This window comes from Podarcis cretensis (genome assembly GCF_951804945.1).
Source record: "Podarcis cretensis genome assembly, chromosome: 6".
Classification (NCBI taxonomy): Eukaryota; Metazoa; Chordata; class Lepidosauria; order Squamata; family Lacertidae; genus Podarcis; species Podarcis cretensis.
In genome coordinates, this window is record NC_137175.1 from 66,955,773 (window position 1) to 66,977,381 (window position 21,609).

Here is a 21,609-nt window from a genome sequence, read left to right on the forward strand (position 1 = left end):
TGGATTTGCTGGAAGTCAGGGCAGGAGAGGGAAGCAAATGGGAAGGCAGTCTTTAAAAGGACATTTTCAAACAACAACAGATGTTTGAATAAAGCAGGGATGGGGGGGACACAGAAGCTGTGAGAATGTTGTGGGGGCATGTTGAGGGAGCTGTGACGACATGGAGGACTTGAAGAAGCTCTGAGAATATGGACACTTGAAGGAGCTGTTATTGGATTTGGGGATTGGGGTGAGGGGGAAAGGGATGGGTCAGGTTGGCAAGGGGGCTGAGGGTTTGGTGGAGGGGGTTGATGCGTAATGTGAGCAGGTGTGGCAGTTCCTAGTTGTTGTTTTATTTAAAAAAGCAGTTATTCTATTGTAAGAAAACTTTATACAAAATATGCAATGCCTTCTTAACTGTAATTTATAAGCACAATTCTGTTCAGTAATTGCATGCTCTTTTTTATTCTACATTCTGCTTTGGCTTTCACACCCCAAGAGCTCCTTTTTTTCCCCCATCCTATATTGGTCTGAAAGTTTCAGTCCTGGGTTAGAAAGTCTAGCTTTTCATATTGAAAAGGGTTTTTTGTCTTTGAAGAGAACTAAGGAAGGATAAATATTTTTTGAAATATTTGCTTTGCTTTGTTCTGCCTGTGAAGGCAATTCTTTATCACAATCAGCAGATGTGGGAGACAATGTAGGTTTGGAGACAGAGATTTCGGCTTTATGTGTCCTGTAAGGAAGTGAAGGCATCTCAGTTTGTTCTTCATAACTGACGTCTTTAAGCTTTGATAACAAAGGATGCTCTTGACGTGTTGCTGGTGGCATTTTACCTTCTTTATAATCACTGCTACCTTCATCAAGTTGATTGTTTGGAGCTTCTTGCAAATCACTCTCATTATCCATATGCACCTTATTGTTCATTTCAAGATTGATGTTGCTCTCCAGTTGTGTGTTTCCAGTTTCAGGGGAAGTGGGGACGTTTGATGTGTTAGAGATAATGGTCACTTTGACAACATTTTTATGAAACGTTTTGCATTTGTTATTCTCCCACTCATTCCCAGTTTGCACTCCTTCCTCTTTTAGGCCCGCTGAGACCATGAGTGTATCTGGGATAAACATTTTCGTTGACTCACTGTTGCTTTCTGCTTTGAAATCTGCTCTCTGGTGCTGTGATTTTGTTCCATATACTTCCATGTCATTAGTTCTAGCTGGCATTTGAAGTTGTTTGGTGGTTATACACCCAGCGGCCTGAGATTTAGAAAGTGTGCTGCTGAACTGAACTGGAGATTTGAATCTATTTATGTCCTTTTCTGTCGGAATTTGGTGTCTACTTGATGGTGGAATCTCACCAAAGCTATGGGACTCCACAGCAGCTAGATTTCTTTGTGCAGATTCGGTCTCTATAGCCCTTTTGTGCCCTTCCAGTCCATCTTCCACTGTTAAGCTTTTATCTTGTTGTTTTTGGAACTGCTTCGGATTCCTGCCTTGCATTATATTCTCAGCAATTTGCTGAAACTGCATATTAGCGTCTTTGGTGGCATTTTGCAAATTGAGCCCTTCTCTTTCAATAAAGAGAGCTTGAGAAAGACTGTGGTCTTTTTCCTGTGCTGCCCTCATCAAAGAACTCTGGTGAAAGGCCAGGACTGCAGTTTCTGTAATATCTTCACTAAGCTCTTTAGAATTCACTGGTGCTGGAATGTTATTTGCTTCATTCTGCAAAACACTCAGTGAATGGTTGGGTGAAACAGCAATAGCTGAAACAGTCATCCTTGAAGTTCCATTTGGTGAGAATAGAGATGAGCTCCTGGTGCAACTTTGAGCTTGTAAAAGCTTGGTGGGTGAAGTACCCTCAGCAATTGTCATGTGAGAAACACTCTTAGAAGGACAAGAGATGACTGTAACAGCATCTGTACCATTTTCTTCAGGCAGTTTCCCAACAGATTCTCTAGAATAAATAATATCTTTGCTGCACTCTGAGATCTTTTGGGCAGCCACAGAATATTCTGATTCTGATTTTGTTTTTGTTCTCCTTCTTCTGTCTTCCCTCGTGGAAGCATGTGGCAATTTTGCCTGTCGACAACTTGGGCGCTGTTCTTTGTTTTCTTTGGGGAGAAGCTCTTCAGGCTGGATTCTTGCTTTTCTAAAAGGATGTAAATTTAACTTCACAGTTAGAGAATCCCGGCTTTTAGTTTTCATTTTATGCTTCTGGATGAATCCAATCAGTTTTTCCCCAGGTCCTGCAGAGGTGGGAGATGGTTTCCTTTCTTCATTTTTTGCTCTTGAATCACCGTGCAATCTCCTTCCCAGAGCAGGGGCGAGGTTTCCTTGAATACTCTTGCCTTGTCCTTTGTTCTCTGGGGATCTCACCCCACTTAAGCCACTTGTCACATCTACCCTCTTTATTGTTGTCAGGTCAGGTACATAAAAGCTAACACTCTTGGGCTGATACATTCTCTTGATTGCTGGCGATAACGACATCTCTTCATCAGTCATACAGGAACTGCCTGCTCTTTTGCTCTTAACTTCACTCTGTCCTTCATCCAACTTCACATTTTTGCCATGGTTCTGTTTCTTTTCTGTCGGGTAGTTGCGATATTTATCACAGCCTATGTATTTACAGATAAGGAAGTTGTCTAGCTGCGGAGAAATATTTTTGCTCCTTTCTAACGATCCACATGGATCATCCTGTCGCCATCCATGGCTTCCCAATGTTGCCTCTTTCACGCAGTGGTCCTTGGATTCCTCTGGTGTGTCAGGTGCGGATGACGAGGCTGTAATAAAATGCCTTTGCCTCAGCCTGTAAGGCTTTAAGCAGTCCTCATCCTCCTCGGTTTTGGATACAGACAGACACGACTCGTTTGCTAAATGTTTTCCAAGCCCTTCTTTTGCCAAAACACACGCAGCTCTTGAATGTCTTCCACAGAATGTGTCACTTCTGATTCCTGTGAAACAGCAAACGTTGAAACTTAGCACATGCAGAGGAGTTCTCTTACACTGGCTAAACAGATGTTTGGAACACCTACATCGGGGGTGCCAAAAAGAAGAGGGCTTCCCTGCTTATGGGAAAATGCAAAACAACTAGCTAATGTCTCAGGCTCAGCAAAACATTTTTACGTTGCAAATCAATGGCTAATGTATTCTTTTGGAGTGGCCATTTTTTAAAAAATGAACTGAATAATGACTGATATGAAGACAACTTTGTTCTTGTTCTCTGTATAGAACTATACAGTCAATCAGTCATGTATGCTTCTGCAAGATAATTCTGTCAACACCATAATTTCTAAATATCCGAATTGAAGCTCTTGTGTTGACTGTGCAATTATTTATTTAGCACTGTAATACTAACATTGAAACCACATTCTCTGATCTTCTCTGCTTCCCTTCCCCTCATTTCCCAGCCTTCCTCCTGCACAACTCTTTCTTTTGTTGCATTTCACTTGATGAAAGCCACTCTTGCTCCCCTCGCTTCCCCGTTTCTGGTTACTATCTACCCTGCCCTTATCCCGCCTCTAGATTTTTTTCCCTCCCCCCTCCTTTCTGGTTCTTTTGCTGGTACAGTCAAACAAAACACTTTCTCTCAAACTATTAGCCAATTTCCTTTCTGAACTCTTGGCTCATGCTGCTGACCCTCACCGTTTCCACTTTTTCCCTATTCCTTTTGAACATTCCCGCACCCACCACTTCCAGGCACGCTTCAACCCTCTTCATTCCACTGAGCATGCCATCTTCACAATCACCATATTCTTGCTTCTCCCAAATGATCTCAGCTCAGTCTTCTTCCTCTTTGACTTTACTGCTGCTTTTGATACAGCTGATCATTCTGCTTGGCTTGGCTTCTTTTTTTTTGCCATAGGTAAAGGTAAAGGGACCCCTGACCATTAGGTCCAGTCGCAAAAGACTCTGGGGTTGCGGCGCTCATCTCGCTTTACTGGCTGAGGGAGCCGGCATACAGCATCCGGGTCATGTGGCCAGCATGACTAAGCCGCTTCTGGCGAACCAGAGCAGCACACGGAAACGACGTTTACCGTATTTTTCATCCTATAGGGCACACCAACCCATAGGATGCACCTCGGTTTTTTTTGGGGGGGGAGGAATAAAAAAAATTATTCCCCCCCCAGCCGCAGCTGCTGCCCCAAGCCTTCCGCACACCTGCCCGAAGCACGGGGCGCCCTCCGGAGGGCTCCCTGTGCTTCGGGTTGCAGGCTGCTGCCCGCAAGCCTTGTGAGCCTGCGGGAACTCCCGCCGGGCTTGCAAGGCTTGCGGATAGCTTCCTGAAGCCTGGAGAGCAAGAGGGGGCGGTGCGCACCGATGCCTCTCACTCTCCAGGCTTCAGCAAAAGCCTGCATTCACCCCATAGGACAGACACACATTTCCCCTTCATTTTTGGAGGGGGAAAAGTGCATCCTATGGGGCGAAAAATATGGTACCTTCCTGCCGGAGCGGTTCCTATTTATCTACTTGCACTTTGACGTGCTTTCGAACTGCTAGGTTGGCAGGAGCAGGGACTGAGCAACGGGAGCTCACCCCGTCACGGGGATTCGAACCGCCAATCTTCTGATCGACAAGTCCTAGGCTCTGTGGTTTAACCCACAGCGCCACCCGCGTCCCTTTTTGCCATAGTTCTGTGCAATTCTGACCTCAGTTGATTCTCTTCTAATCTCTCTTTCAGTGTTTCCCTCCCTAGCTGGGGTATCTTAGGGCTCTAACCTTAACCCTCTGCTAACACCTTTCTGCATGATCTTCCTGAGTGACTTCATCCTATCTCATACTTCAATGGCACCCTTCTCTACCCATCTGGGAATGACTGTAGTTTATTGAAAGAGCATTTGCCAGCAGGTTTGATCCCTGGCATCTCCAGGTAGGGCTGAGGAGGATTCCTTGCCTGAAACCTTGGAGAGTCACTGCCAGTCAGTGTAGGCAGTACTGAACTAGATAGACCAATGGTCTACAGGCCCTTCAAGTGTCCCTATTTTCCAGGGACAGACCTGGATTTACAGAAGCCATCCCAGTTTCTGATTTGATCCTGGAATGTCCCACTTTTCCTTAGGACATCCCTATTTTCATCGGAGAAATGTTGGAGTTATGCAACCCCCAAGACAAGGAGATGAGTAACTATACAACCTTTAAAAGACACCTGAGAGCAGCCCTGTATAGGGAGGTTTCTTAATGTTTAATGCTTTATTATGTTTTTATATGTGTTGGAAGCCACCCAGAGTGGCTGGGGCAACCCAACCAGATGGAATAGGGTGTCCCTATTTTCATCAGAGAAATGGAGGGTATGGACTCCCTTTAAGGCAGTTTCCTATTTTCCTACTCATATACTCCAGAATTTTCCACTTCCTTCTGATACTTCATCTCCAAGTGCCTTCCTAAGATGTACATTGGCTGCCAACAGGAAGGCAGGATCGAGGAAGATCCTTGCACTGCCCCATGAGTTTGTTCTTCTTTCTCAGCAGGTACAATATCATTGCCACAGCCCCATAGCTCTCCCCCTCACTGCTATAGTAACCTTAGAACAGGAAGGCTATAATGTATCAGGAGCTAACAGTGGGCTTAGTTCTCATTCCCCAAACCTCAGACAGGGCACATTGGCATGGGAAATCATCACACCTGTGGCCTTCCTTGTTCTAATATTATGGAAGCAGCGAGGCGTGCTTCTATTGATCTGTGATAACTCTTCATGAGAGGAAGCGACTGGGGAATCATCAGTCAAAACAGAAGCGATGTCCAGTTCCCAGGAAAAAGAGCTCACCTTGATTCAGTTTCTGATGGTCCTCAGATCTTGTCGCCTGTGTGTCTTCCTCCCACTGCCCAAAGTTGTCTGGGCTTCTAACTCTCCTTTGGAATTGTTTTTGGCACAGTCCATCTGCTTCATTAGGCACAGCTGCATTCCCAGAAGACTCTGGAGGATAAGACTGTAGCAGTCTACAGTTAAGGCACAAGAAATGGTCATTTTTCATCTGTTCATTCTCCTTTTGAATGCTTCTGAGTGGCATTTTTAGGCCTGTGCACTTAGACTCTGCCTTTACTGTTGCTTGATGGCTATTTTCCTTTAAAAGTGGCGTTTCCCTGCCAGACCCCAACATGGACATGACCTTTATTTCATTTTCCCGAGTTAAGTGGCAGTTACAGTATCCCTTAGTGAGGTAATTTCTTGGCTCATGACCACACTGGGATTCATCTAGGGTTCTGCAACAGCAGTTTCCTGATGAGTGTTCATTTGCTTTGCCGTGTTGAAACTTCCTGTTAAAGAGGGCTAAAACTAGGCAGGTGAGACCAACACCTCCTGTGACAAATACAAGGTTTATCAAAGATGAAATCAGGTAAATTAAGGTAGAGCTCATTAGACATTAAACATACACATCAGATCATAATAAAACAAAACCACTAAAGGGATAATCCTGCTATATGAGATTATTAAAATGTAGCAGAGGAGGGTGTAGAACAGGAATCCAATTAAATCCCCACACATTTTTATCTATATAATTCTATCATTCTGTGTCATCTGCAGCAATTATTCAAGGAGCAAATGCATTTGTAATGATTGGAGATACATCTGAGATCTCCTTAAAAGAGAAAAAGTACCTCTTGAAGACCTTTTTATGCCAACAGGTATTTGCAGATGTTTAAAATTGATTAGCCAGATGCTTTAATGATTATTTGTCTCTTTTTTTTTTTAGTGGTATTATATTGTTGTACACCGGCCTGACATTTTATGATATGGTGATATAGAAATACTTTCATTGAATGAAAGTAAATAGCTGTAGATGGAAGCTTTATCTTTGAAATGACAGTAACTGCATTGCAGAAAAGTCTGATAGGACTCGGGTCATTTTTAGTTCATGAACTATTGTCTGCCACCATCCAATGAAAGGAGGTTAAGTCTCCAGAAGGGAAGTTAAAGGAAGTTTGTTCATTTAAGAACTATACCTATATGTTTTGCTTCATGAAACTAATAGTACAGTAGTTGCATGGAAGGCAATTTAGATCAGAAAACTTGTTCAGGTGGACAGCACAGAACACAGTGGCCCTGATCTGATTACGATCTCCCCTTTATATTTTTGTCTTATTGCTCTGTGTGCATAAGAGTGATCCAGTCACATTTCTCTTGCCTTCTCAAGTAGTTGCAAATTATAGCAGAAAAAAATTTACTCCCCAATATTCTCAGAATTCTTTCTTTCAGATATTGACATTGAATGCTCGTTAGGTAGCAGAATAATTAGCAAAAAAATTATTGATTATATGATAATGGCATTTTGGATGTCAGTTTTTGACATTTGGGTTTGAAATTTGACTTCAGTATCTGATATTTGACTTAGCAGTTGACAGCTTATGACATTTCATATTTGACGTCTGCAAAACAAAAACAAAAACATTGAGAGATGCTGATTAGTTTGAAGAATATGGCTTTTGAAGTAAATGTCCACATTTTAAAAAATTGTAATATTTTGTAATTTTTGTGAAATTTTGTTTCTATGGGAATGCTAATTAACATGCTTGGCTCCAATCTAATGGAGGGCATATTTAGATCGCAAAGGAAAATGGCTTTTTTAAAATGTCTGGGAAAATCTGGATGTAAGTCATGTCAGCAGACTAAAGAAAGCTCAACAACTTTTTTGTCCAGATTTGTCCAATTATGACTTTGTTTACAGCGGTCCTAGGAAGTCTAAATTCCTCCTCAATGTCATCCCATCCCAGCAGTTCTGCAGACCGCAAAATAAACCCTAGACTTGGGCTTTGTCTATGAGGCTCTGCACAAATACAAAATAAAATTCATTTAGAATAAAGACTATTATTGAATGAGGATAAATTGTTGGTGTTTTTTGTTTTTAAAAAAAACAGACTGAATTTTGGAGAGTATTCTTCGGATCCTGAGAATTAAAAATCATAAACTGAGGTGGGATTGGAATCCAGATTCCTGGGGGCCAGACATAACGTTCTGTCCTCAGTACCACAATGCCATGGCAGTTGCCACCCACATGGGAAAATCAGGCATTCCTATACAATAGGGCTCATTGACAGCACTAGTCAGCTGATTGGCACTGTCATTAAGCCTCACTTGCAGAGGAATAACGAAAGCTTAAAACCTAGCTCCCAGTTGTTTATTTGTAGCCACATTTTTGTAGTCACATCACGTGGGGCAGGTTGACATGGTTTGAGGAACATGGTCTTGTGGGCCAAGTTGGGGCCTGTGCAGGACCTTAGGCCTGTGGGGCAGAGTATCCTCACACCTGCTATATACATTAAGCCATGTCACGAGGTTATGTGAACCTTTTGAAACCCATTAGACACAGTATATGTTTTTCAGTAATGTAGGCTGTGAAGGAAGCAGCCCAAGCAGCGAGAAGGAAAATTTGAGGGCATTTTAACTGTCTAGGGAAATTCAGGCTGGTTGTATCTCGAACTGCTTTGGCATTCCAAATAAGAAGCTAGTAGAGTAACTGGTTCTCTTTGGCACCAGAGGAGAAATATCACTTATCAATTCATCCAGCAGCCTCCCTGTCTTGTTTTCATCTTGGCAGTCTCCCTTCCACTTACAACCTGTGCCTAACATTTCTTCGCTTGTGAAATGAAATGAGATCACAGCCTGAGGTGGTATAGCTTCAGGCAGTGGTATAGCTCCGGGCGAGACTTTCAACTCCAAGATATATTTTTATATGTTTCTGTCAGAAGGACAATGTATTGTTGGTTGAAGAGAACTCAGGGTCATCGCAAAAGTGCAATGGAGCCACCATTCCAAGATAAATAAATAATTTCTGGGACTAACAGTAAGCAGAATAGGTGTAAGGCATATTCTGGAAGGAAGAACAGTAGTTTGCATGTTGCTGCAGGCAAGGAAGAAACTAATTGCCCTCTGAGTCCAAGGCCTTGGAACACAAGAAGAAGCACTCCTTTTTAAAAAGACAAAAGGAGGCACACGACTGAGCAATATGAACGGTGCCATCCTTGAAGCTGTGTCTTGAGGCTCAGGAGGCCTTAATGGTGTGCAGTGCCTTCCATCAGCTTCAGCTGGTGGCCCAGCTGTGCCCCTATCTGGACAAGAATAGCCTAACTTCTGTCGTCTATTCTCTAGTGACCTCTAGTTCAGATTACTGCAATGCATTTTACATAGGAGCTGCATCTGAAGACGGTTTGGAAACTTCAGCTGGTGAAGAATTTGGCAGCCAAGTTGCTCACTGGAGCAAGACGGTTTGAGCATATTACACCGGTCCTGGCCTGACCGGCTGCCAATTAGCTTGTGAGCCCAATTCAAAGTGCTGGTTTTGACCAGTGGTGCAGCGTGGGTTGCCAGCATGCAGGGCAAGGAAAGTATTGTGCCCCTTAACTGGTGCCTCCATGCAGTGCTACTGCTGCTGCCAGAAAGAGCAGTGGAGCAGTGGTGGGACATGGGTGTGTGCCTTCACCACTGCCACCGCTGTGAGTCTCACCATCTGCCCATCTCTGTCGGCAGGGGATGCTGTATGGCCAAGGGATGCAAGAGCCTGTCCTCTCCCAGCTCCTGTTCAGCATGCTGCTCACATGAGACAGAATGGGGAGCACCTCCAGTTGTGGCACCAGCTGCAGAGGCTTGTCCCTAAAAATGTGCCTCGGGCAATTGCTCTGGTAGGCCCCCACCCATGTTACACTTTGATTTCGACCTATAAAGCCTTAAATGGCTCAGGACCACAATACTTCAAGCACCACCAGCTAGGTCTCCAGCTGTTTTGGGACTACAACTCCTATCATCCCTAGCTAGCAGGACCAGTGGTCAAAGAAGATGGGAATTGTAGTTCAAAAACAGCTAGAGACCCAAGTTTGGGAAACCCTGGACTCTAGATGATAGCTAATACACAGGAGATCTTACTTAGGACAAGGTGTGGGATTGGCTGGTTATCAGGTTCTCCATGACTATGATTTCATGATTATTTTTTCATAAAATGGTTTAAAAGAAGGAGGATCTCAGAATAGATCAGGTGACAAATATGCTGGCAAGGGGTGGGGGTGCCATTACCTAGAAAGGAAAAAACAGCAACCAGTGCAACATCTCGTCCGTAGTTCCTCCTCCTGTTTTCTAAAATACCAGGAGGGTATTTAAGTGCAGACTTACAGTTGACCTCCGTGAGCTCAAGCAGATTGGTCACTGATGGGTTTTCAGAAGCTCTGCAACTCACATTATCAGCGTTTCTGAGCATCCTTGATGAAGAATTGACGTATTTCCTTAGAAAGGAGGCTAGGTCGTGAAGTTTGCATGTGCAGTTCCACGAGTTCTGGTCTAAGCTTAGAAGACTTAATTGAGCGAGAGAGGAAAAGGTGTCAGGAATAATGGCTAGCCTGTTCCTTGAAAGGTCAATTTCCATCAGTTGGGCGAGGCCGTGGAAGGCTCTCTTTTCAATGGAGCTAATGAAATTGTTTGACAAATCTAGGATCCTGAGTTTGCCAAGCTTTGCCATCTCAAAGCTTTCCCCTGTGATGCTCATTAGTTGATTCCCATTTAAGTGGAGTCTAATAAGATCCTTTGTGCTCATAAACCAAATTCCACGAATACGGCTCAAAATGTTGTTGCTTAACACTAGCACTTGCAGCTTTTGAAGTTCATGAAATGTGCTGTACGTGATAGAAGAGCTTGATATTTGGTTCTGGTCCAGAAGTAAAGTCTTCAGGGTTCTAAGTCCAAGAAAAGCATCATCTCTAATGGTTGTAATCCCATTAGTGCTGAGTCTTAGTAAAGTTGCATTGAACAGGAAGGACAGGTTAAACCCTTCTACTGAAGTGATACTTCCATCAGTAACAATCAAAGCTTTTGTGGATGCAGGAACAGCTATACGAAAAGAATAGAAATATAGTTAAGTTTCTATAGAGGTGCAGGCTTGCTCCTCGTAATCTTTGCTTGGATTTTAAGCAACTCATATTAATGGGGTTACGAATCAAAAGTTATTTTTCATTTGTTAAAAGAGAAAACTTCCCATTCTAATTTACAAAATACCTACTAGCGTTCTTGATATACAATTTATTGATACAAAGTATTGCTTTGATAAATTTTATTTATTTGTTTTGACAGTTTATGTGCTGCTTAATTACAATCATTATCTAGGGGCGTGCAATGAAAATAAAAAACCAGTTAAAAATATAAATTCAGAATTGAGTTAAAATTCTTGCTGGAATAAACGTGTCTTTAGTAGGCACTGGAAATTCAAGTTGCCTGACCTCAACTGGAAGGGAATTCCATGAAATGGGGCCCACAATATTGAATGCATCCATACATCTGAGTCATGGGGGACCACTAGAAGTAACTCCCCTGAAGACCTCAGTGGTTGGACAGGGATATCAAGAATCTTGCATTCCTCGAGCTATCTTAGACTCAAGTTGTTAAGGACTTTGCAAATGAATACAAGTGCCTTGAACCTGGCCTTGTAACATATGGGCAACCAGTGCAAGCTTTTGAACACTGGAGTCATGTAGAGGGAATAGTTTGTCCCCATCAACAGTCTGGTTGCTGATATATCTATATCATCTATATCTATGGATATAGGGTGTGTGTGTGTGTGTGTGTGTGTGTGTGTGTGTGTGTGTGTATGAGTCAGAGAGAGCATTAGAAGACAACTTAGGTCAGTGATGAAATACAGTGTGATAGGTCATTTGAGCAACCTGCTTTTACAATCAAATATCATTTTTTAAAGCAATATTTTATCATTTCAAAAGGGGGGAAAGGAAAAGGAGCATGTAGTTAATTACCTCTATCCTGTTGAAAGAGAAACTTACCTTATTTTTCGCTCTATAGGACGCACCAGACGATAAGACACACCTAGTTTTGGGGGGAGGAAAACAAGAAAAAAAATATTCTGAATCCCAGAAGCCAGAACAGCAAGAGGGATCTGGCTTCTGGGATAGCCTCTTGCTGTTCTGGCTTCTGGGATAGCCGCTGAAGCCTCTCCTGAGCAGCGGGATGAAGGCTCCCCCTGCCCGGAAGAGGCTGCCCTCTGTCCCTTCCCCCATCTCCTGCAAGATCCGCGCGCTCTTAAAAGGGAGTGCGGCTCTTGGGGGCTTTTCTGGGAAATGTGGGAAGGGACAGAGCCACGCGCGAAGCCTCCACAGGGCAGCAGGGAGCCTTCATCCCGCTGCCCTATGGAGGCTTTGGGGGCCTATCCAAAAGCCAGAATAGCTAGAGGGAGTGCTGCGCAGCACTCCCTCTAGATGGTCTAGCTTCGTGCGAAGCCTCTGCAGGGCACGGGGAGCCTTCATCCCCGTGTCCTGCAGGGTGCCTTCATCCCGCTGCCCTGCGGAGGCTTTGCACAGCTAAGCCAGAAGCTAGAACAGCGAGAGGGAGCACTGCGAAACACTCCCTCTCCCTATTCTAGCTTCTGGCTTAGCCGCGCAGCCTGCATTCACTCCATAAGACACACACACATTTTCCCTTACTTTTTAGAAGGGAAAAAGTGTGTCTTATAGAGAGAAAAATACGGTACTTGGGGGCAGTTCATAAAGGCTATCCAAGGCTGCTCATCCCTAAGGCAAAAGTGCGCTAACCCCTGGAACAGATCCCAAGTGGATCTGCATCACAGGGCCCCAAATTCAACATTAAGTAGGAAGATGTTTTTATGCGTTGTCCTTATTTCATGCTTCAGAATGGAAAGGCAGGGCTCCACTCCTTTTCTGTTTCATTATTTTGCCGCATTGTATCTAGTGAATGCAATAAGCATGCTATACATGTAATATCTGGCATTCCGTGTGATGTTTCACTCCGGCTGTGGAGGGTAGAGCTTTAATGGCTTCATAAACTGACAGCACAATTCTGCACCAAGTGGCTGGAAGGTATACATCGCTGCAGAGGTGCATTGCCATCAAAACCCCATCTGGAGCATGCTGCTTGCATCCTGGATGCAGCCTATGACTGGAAAGCACCAATGAAAAAACTCATAGCAAAACAGCCCAGAATCTAATAATAATATATCCAGGTCAGACAAAGATGATGGAAAGAGTGGACTGCTTCCATTAACTGGAGCGGCATGGATATGTGTTATGCCAGCACTCCAAGCTGCCTCTCTCAGCTGACTGCCATCATCAATCTCCCTGTCCTGCCTGGATTAAGTCACTGCCAGCTTGCCCTCTCCCAGCACCATGCTCACTCAGACAGTAGCTTAAATTCATCAAAAGCTTCATACAACACTCTTGTCGTTACCAGTATATTAATATTTTTTGGGGGTGGGGGGTTTACTGTGCTCCTGTGTGACAGATTTGTTCAAGAAACAGAAAACCATCTGTTCCACTAGATGTCAAAGTTAATGCATTGCTTATCACAATGATTTTTATGCTGTAATATGCAAAAAGATTTTCCCCGCCTCTCCACCTTTCTAATGGAAGTGAGAAACGAACAGCACTTTAACATAAGCATTCCGAGCAGGCAAGCTTCCCACATGCTGCTCAGCCACCGTGCCTTAGTCCTGACCTGATGCACTCCTGCTATTACCAGCAAGGGCGTCCCCTGAGTAGCGACTGTCATTTGAGCTACCTCACCAATTTACTGATGCTAATGTTTATCTGTGCTGGGAAGTCATTTGTTGTTTTCCCTTTACAATATGGATTATTTTGCCTCGGGCGGTTGTAATAAACTTGACAGGGGGTCTGTTTTCTTATTGATGCCTTGGAGGATTTCCCATAGGGCTCTCATTAAGGCATCTGAATGCATTCCCCTGCTGTGGTATGTATTGCTTTTAATCAGGTCCCTCTATATGATAGAGATTAGCCCAGTCTTAGCTTACGTATCGTACAGTTGCTAAAATGACTGACGGAAGACTACAGAGCCGCCATTAAACAAGTAGCACTTTTCGCAAGATAAAAGTTGATGTTATTATGGGTTATCATGACAACGCTGGCTACTGCGCCGCCACTTCAGCATATTAGCATGTGTGTACTAATTGAATGAGGCAGAATGGTTGTGAAAGTGTGCTTACGTTGCATCTGCCAATGTTAAAACAGATATGGGGATACATTTGTCACCGAGCAAAGTAACGCAGGCTTTAAAATAGCAAAGGCACAAGGGTAGTTAAGTACTGCTGGATAACTTAAGGAATGTTAGAAAGATGTTGGGGGAAAAAATTATGTGGTTTTAGCAGAAATGATATAAAGGATTAAGTAAAAATGAATTGGTGAAAGAGAGAAGGTAAAAATTATAATAGGTAAAGGTAAAGGTACCCCTGCCCGTACGGGCCAGTCTTAGCCACCCTGCTCTCCAAAAAGTATGTTTAGGATTGTATTCCAAAATTACAATATTTCCAGTGATGATAAAAAAGGTAAAGGTAAAGGTACCCCTGCCCATACGGGCCAGTCTTGACAGACTCTGGGGTTGTGCGCCCATCTCACTTAAGAGGCCAGGGGCCAGCGCTGTCCGGAGACACTTCCGGGTCATGTGGCCAGCGTGACAAAGCTGCATCTGGCGAGCCAGAGCCGCACACGGAAACGCCGTTTACCTTTCCGCTGGTAAGCGGTCCCTATTTATCTACTTGCACCCGGAGGTGCTTTCGAACCGCTAGGTTGGCAGGCGCTGGGACCGAGCAGCGGGAGCGCACCCCGCTGCAGGGATTCGAACCGCCGACCTTTCGATCGGCAAGCCCTAGGCGCTGAGGCTTTAACCCACAGCGCCACCTGCGTCCCATAAAAATTATAATATGTTAAGATAAATTATCAGGATAAAAACAAAGTTGGAAGGATTTGCTGGAACATTTAACTGAATTAGAATACAAAAATGGGAGGCGTGAGGAAGTCAAGGAAATAAGTGAATGTAAGTAAGCGAGTTAAAGGTTTGATATGTTTTTTATTTCTTTTTTCTGTTTTTCTGTTTTTTGAGGATATGTATTGTTTTCTTCTCTTTTTTTTCTCTGTAACCTTTAAAATCTTAATAAAAATTTATTTTTTAAAAAAAAAAGTACTGCTGGATTACTTGCAAATGAAATAGTTTAACTGCCGGATTCTATAACTTGCAATACCAGCACAGGTATCCTTGTGACAGCTGTTAACAATGTTACCTGATCTTAACATTCAATCCAGCACAAAGGTTTAAAGTGACGATTTGAGGCAATTGGCCTCCCCCCCCCCCCCCATGCAGCAGTATACTACAAGCTGTTGCCTGCAGGCCATCAATTACTTAAAAACACCAAAAGCTCTAATTTATTGTTTTTAACACTTTGTGAGATTTGCAATTTTAATTTCTCGCTGAAATGAAAAACCAAATAACAGAAAGCTTCTCAGTTTTTGCACGTATTGAGCAGAGTCCATAAGTTTGGCAGCACCCAGCTGTGCTAAAACTCTTCAAGCACCAGCCTTTCAGCTGCCTTCTAGGACTTTTAACAGGAAGCAGCTAGCAATAGGTTCATTAGCCTTTTGCTATGGACTCTTCCTTGGGCTACATAGGGTTAGATTCCTCTTCATGCTTTGGTTCTATTCCCTTCCCTCCAGAAATTTCATCTCATCTCACTAGTCCCCATCCAAGTCTTCCATAACTTAATCCTAGGCTGGTGCAGTGGTGTAGCTAGCTGCTTGAGCACCCTGGGCAGCACGCACACCCTGCGCCCAGGGCTGGGGCTAGCCACCCTTGGGAGCAGGGCAAGCCAACCATTGGGCGGAGTGAGCCAGGGCAGGCCACTCTGCATGGAGCCTTGCCGCAGCCTCCCCATCAGCTGTAGGGCGGCAGAGCCTGCAGATGCCTAAACCACTGTGTCACTCCCAGGAGAGACACATGGCTCGGGTGCTCTACAGGCCCTGTGGTAAGTGCCTCCCCCTTCCGTGTGGTGCCCAGTGCCTCCCACCCCTTAAGTACGCCTCTGCGTAGTGTCACCTCATTTGAGTTACTCCTTTCCTTGATGTACCTGCCTGTCATCCCGACCTTGCCTGACCCTTCCTCTGACCCATGGACTGAACTGTAAACTTGATTTTGAAATAGTTGTACTCAGCAAATCCCACTATTCTAGATCTATCCTTTCTTATTTCAGCTTAGTTCCTACAAGGCTCTGTCCAATCTTTCTTCTGCAAAGGCCGAATGCACTTGCTCTTGAAAGCCTAATATCAATGGCCTAATATCAAAATTGGTTATGAAATGTAGCCCAGAAGTTTAACATTACCCTTTTAAATTACTTCTGTGACTATTCAGAGATTCTTCCTAAAATAACTATGGCCTATGTGACGCAATCTTGATCCTCATTAATTGAAACAATTATATATGACTTTATATGTATCATAGCATTCCCACTTGAAATGGAATGGAATTCTTTTGACATTGCTTTTGACTACCTCCAAAGCACAACTTTGAATGAGAACACATGGGCATTGAGCAGCAAGCAAAGAAACACTCCCATTATTCCCTGGAAACCACCGACTTTCACACAGCTTTCAATTACAATGTGGTTTAATTAAATTGGCATCAATTCTTCCACGTAGAACAGCCTTCAAAGTCAGGGAATTCATCTTGCAAAGTGGGAGCTTAATTTGTATTGATTTTGATTAGAGTTTAAAATCATTGGGCCTCTACTATCCTCACAGCCAAATTAGCCTCTCATTAAAAGCCAAAGTAGACTCGATGGCGACTGTGGGCAAAGCACTTGCCTGTGTAAGTGTCCCATGAATCACCATCAGGTATAAATGCATTTAACACTTGAGTCGGTTTGTGTTTAGAGGAGTTAGCGTGCCACTGCTAGCTACCTTGTCCAGGCCATCAGCTCTGCACACAGATAAGCTGACTCATGCGTTAAGTACATTTACACATGGTAAGGCATTTGAGGAATGTTTAACATAGGCATGCACCATCCTCCCTGTTTTCGGCCCAATATGACTTTGAAAACAGTTGTTCTGACCATGTCCTGCCTTGGTTTCATAGCCTTCCATGCTCCCCTAAGACATGGCTGAGGGAGACATACAGCGGGGGGAGGGGGGCTGTAACCTTCCAAATGAATTTTGGTTGCAGTTCTCGCCACCCCTGATCTTGGGCCATGCTAGCTGGGACTGAAGGTAGTTTGAGTCCAACAACATCTGGAGTTCCCCATCCCTGACAGAGAGGTTGCTTGACTCAGGGACGAACCTTCAGCATCTCCTCACATGCCTTCCCAGCTTTGAGGACAAGGCCTAAATACCACCTGCACCTTGAATCTCCCATTAAACACCTACTGAGTATTTAGCAACGAGCTTAATGTAGAGCCAATGCTTCAAAGCTTTTCTAGGAAGAGAGACTTTCACTGGCATATTTGTTATGGGAGTAGGATGGCAGCAAAGGAGATGATCACAAAACCCAGGAAGTTACTGCATTTATTTACATTTGGCGTCACATTTGGGTCCCTTAATTTTTTCTTCCTCATATGCCAAATGGGAACAGCATAGCCAGGGAAAAGGATTATTGATTTTGTGGGTCATTTTATATTATTTTAATAACTATTAGATTAGGGTTTTTTTTTTCTGCTGATGGCAATAAGCAAATTTTCCTTTCCTAAGAATCAGCAGCACTTTGCTTTAAATTTGTTAATCAGGTGTCTTATTAAATTGTTGACTTAAACAAGCAATACATAATGAACACAGGCATTGTATCTTGTTAGCATTTCCACAGCTCATTTAACTCCAAGAGAAGAAAAAGCATACTTTCTTTCAGAATTATAATGCACTTTATGATGCTAATCTGTATCATTGGTACATCACTTAATCTTGCTAATGCTGAAGGGTTCCTTGGCAGGGTTAGAAGGCAATTGATAGCTCATTCAGCCAGTGGACAGCTTGAACTTTGCACAAAATGTGGATAAAACTTATTAAAATGATCTATTTTGTTTTTCTTAAAGCGTTTGGCTGAGTGAAATGACTCTGTTCTCGGTAACAAAGGTTTTCAATTACCTCTGAAGGGCTTGGAATAGTTTGGATAAGGCCTCTAGGCAAAGAGAAATGAAACAATGCTATCACTCTCCAGTCAAAATGTGAAAGGCTAGCTCTCTGAAAGTTTACCTCGCAGCAGCAGGCACAAGAAGCAGTCAATACAATTACAGCTGTGCTGTGTGAGCTTACAGTATAGAATAAATATCAGTTCTCTGTAAGTGTCTTACTTAGTTACCTAGTATATATGTTAATCCTTGACACAGAGTAATATCTTCAGAGCATACCACGCATGAAGGAGGGCATGATGCGGTTAACTGAATCATCATAGCAAGCAGACTGAGCAATGCACCTAAAAGGGACGAAAAAAGGGTACATGTACATATATCTGTATACACACACACGCACACATATCTTGGCCCTGACTTTTTAATATTGTTATTCATGACTTAATTGTAATTAAGCAGTGAACCCATTAATATTGTTATTCATGACTTAATTGTAATTAAGCAGTGAACTCATCACTTTTCAAAGAATTACACTTGTTTAAAAGTCAGGTGTTGATGCAGTCTACAGGGTTGGAAAACAATTGTGATTCTTCCATTTTTGTTTTCATTTATAAGAAACACATTTAGCACCCTGTCTAATTTGGCCCTTAAATTAGTCTGTGTTTGGGACTCTTTAAAAGCATCATACATGCTGCTTAAGTTGTTACAAGTGATAGCTTCACTTTAGGGGGGCGGGTTGAGGTGCTGGATCCCTAAACCTTGAAGCTGTAATTTCATCCATCTGAGAAGGTCCTCTTTTCAAAGAGTTGTGGGAGGCAAGGAAAAGACACAGAATGGTAAGAAATGGAATGGTAAGAAAGCATTCAGTATGGCTCATCTGTTACCTACAGTTCAGCTTAGATACCAAGTTAAGGAAGTTCATGGAGGCAAAGCTTTTTATCACAGCCCTCAGCACCTTTGTACTATGACCCTGCCCCATATTCCTTAGAGAGACTCACCAACCCTCCAGCACGGCTGTAGGGTTCCTTAAGTTAACTTGCCTTAGGATCCAAGCCAGTACCTTTTAGAAATTGGAAGTGTATGGCTGGAAGTGCCTTTTTTTCTATCTTCACCAAAACAGACTCAATTTTCTTTGTACTTATATTGTTGTTCTGTCCTTATATATTTGCAGGGAAGGCCTGAATTTTCTGAAGTGGTCTCCAAATTAGAAGAGTGCCTGTGCAATATTGAGGTAATGGCAGAACATGTCACAGTTGGTAAGCAACATGAATGCATGGTTATGAGCGAGTGTGATGATGGCTGGGCTGGTTGCTCACAGAAGGAACTCCAGAAATATTGCAAGATATGGTGCCTGGCATTCTCAAGCTGATGTGCTCCGCTGCAATCTTAGCTATGAGATAGGAAGGAGATGCAGGAAATGAATGCCATTTAAATATTGAAGGAACAGAGACATCACACCATAAAAAATAGAGCCTAAAGTTAGAAGTCCTCATTCGTCTCCATTCATAGAAACAAGCAATGAGAGTTAAAGGTGGCATGGGGGAAACATCATTGGTCCCAAGGTATGAACTGAAGGCACACAAGATGCCCACCTTGCAGGTGAGGGTCTGGACAGTGCCTGGAAGAAGGGCAGCTGGGGAACCACATGAACTCAGGCTGGGGTTCCATGATGGAAGAAAAGTGGGCTATATATGTATAAATAAATACAATTCCCATACTGTGCACAATCATATATATCTTTGTTCCCACTTCTGCTATTTAACTTCCCCTCCCCCAGCCCCTCCCCTGCCACCCACCCACCACTGAAATTTCATGTAATGTCTAATTCAGCCCTTGGCATTAGGCAGCTTTGTATGTGAAATTTTGAGTGTGCACTTCATAAGCTACAATGTCTACCTTTGGCTCCCTGGAGAAAACAGTTGCTTGTCTGTTTCCCATTTTGCCATAAAGAGAAACAATGCAGAAAACAGGTATCTGGAACCATGTTTCACTTGTCCTGCAGCATCTCTAAACCAGAGCAACCAGCTCCTATCCACGATGTCACAAAATGGGTCAAACTACCACCCTTACACTACTTGCTTTAGTTTTGCATTTTCTTCTTCTAAACTTTACAAACTGAAATGGTGAAAAGGGTAAATGTCTGCATTGATGTTATAGGGTTATTGGCAATTAGGACATGCAAGAAAAGTTTTGTAAGAGCTGAGCCTCCAGATCATACCACAGGTCCTTGCTAAATGAGCTTACTCAACATAATGTGATTAGCAGAAGTTAATTAGCGCAAGCAAGATCAACTTTTCCTGCTTACAAGGGCTTACAGTCTAGCATTTGGGTTTAGCATACAACATCCTAATGCCTTTGCTTTCAGCATATTTTTTCAGATCAGAATGTGAATGAATCCGAATATTACTGAAGTGGTTTTATTAGCTTTCATGAGGAGCCTCAGACCATGTGGTTGATGGCTGTACAATGGCCACAGGTCATCCTATGTGATCTAGGGCTTCTCACTTCACCTTAGTGGCCAGAGATGATACTGCAGCAACTTCCATGACACTCACCATTAAGAAACAAGCTTTGAAGCATCCTTGAAATCCTGTCCTGGTGCTGTCTAATGCCAAATGCAAGGAATTACATTCTGAACTTGAGAGGGTCCCCTTCCCATAAGTACATTAATGTGGCATTGTGTATTATTTCAAAATGTGGTAAGCCCCAAGTGCACCACTGGTTTGGGCAAGGACTGTGGTTAAAGAAAAATCATGCCCAAAGGTTCACTGCTCTCCAATGCTCTAAGTTTTCACATGTCCAAGGGCTGTACCCTGCAGTTTAAAAACAAATTCTGGGGCTTCTTCCTGCCAATCCTTTCCTTGCTTTGAGTCCTGTGGCTTCATCCCTCAGAAAAGGTAAATTTCACAGTGTTGAAGGGAGAAAATACCACATCAAGTATTTTCTAAAGCAATCAGCTAAGTCAGTGGAACTTAACTTCAGTCTATGGCTAAAAAAAATATCCCAGTCCTTTGGGCTTTCAACTGAGAGGATAGCTGATGAAATAGACAACATGCTTGATCTTGGCAACCAGGGCTGCACATGTGGGGAAAGTTCCCCATTTCCTTTCCCCTCCTATCAAAGTATATCACCACTCTTGAGCCAAAGGGTCAGAGCAGTGACTCCCATCATCTATTTCATTTTTCAAGCTCCAGCTGCAGCATGATACATTGTGTGTAGGTGGAAGTGCCTCTAAGAAAGTGTGTGTGTACATGTGTGTTTTGTTTTGTTGACAGCCTGAAGCAGTATATCACAAGTAACTGTGCTGTCTCAGAGGAGACCTAGCTAGCTCCTGTGATACATAGTCAGCAGTTTATATGAGATTTAATCTGGGGTGTGAGCCCATGTAAGCTTCAGAAAGAAGAGCAATACTTAGCTGGCTAAAACACATCGCATCCATCATCAGAGCAACAGAGTGGTGAAGTCTGAAGGAGCAAGTGCTGTCATAAAGGGAGGCTAACATTTTAGGATCTTTGTTGGCCACATGAAATAACATGTGAAGATACTCTCTGGGCTTGTTCAAACTAGAACAAATTGTTGATTTGCACCTGCCTGTTTCCTCATTAATGTAAGAAAACCTTCTAGAAACAATGGTTCCAAACTACAAGAAAGAAGATTCCACCTAAACATTAGGAAGAACTTCCTGACAGTAAGAGCTGTTCGACAGTGGAATTTGCTGCCAAGGAGTGTGGTGGAGTCTCCTTCTTTGGAGGTCTTTAAGCAGAGGCTTGACAACCATCAGGAGTGCTCTGATGGTGTTTCC

At 43.2% G+C, this 21,609-nt stretch overlaps 2 protein-coding genes across 2 annotated transcripts in view; one reads left to right on the forward strand and one right to left on the reverse strand.

The window, feature by feature from the left end:
- LOC307219355 (serine/threonine-protein kinase TNNI3K) overlaps window positions 1–21,609 on the forward strand; it is a 139,914-nt gene that overhangs the window by 105,068 nt on the left and 13,237 nt on the right. Inside the window, exon 23 of the mRNA XM_079982482.1 lies at window positions 18,979–19,038. Coding sequence (XP_079838608.1) covers window positions 18,979–19,038 — 60 coding nt within the window. The remainder of the gene's footprint in view (window positions 1–18,978; window positions 19,039–21,609) is intronic.
- Window positions 547–18,786, reverse strand: LRRC53 (leucine rich repeat containing 53; the record flags this gene model as incomplete). Its single annotated transcript, XM_079982185.1, has 6 exons — window positions 547–2,924; window positions 5,735–6,321; window positions 7,595–7,733; window positions 9,974–10,780; window positions 18,087–18,151; window positions 18,692–18,786. The coding sequence occupies 6 exons, from the start codon at window positions 18,784–18,786 to the stop codon at window positions 547–549; spliced, it is 4,071 nt and encodes a 1,356-aa protein (XP_079838311.1).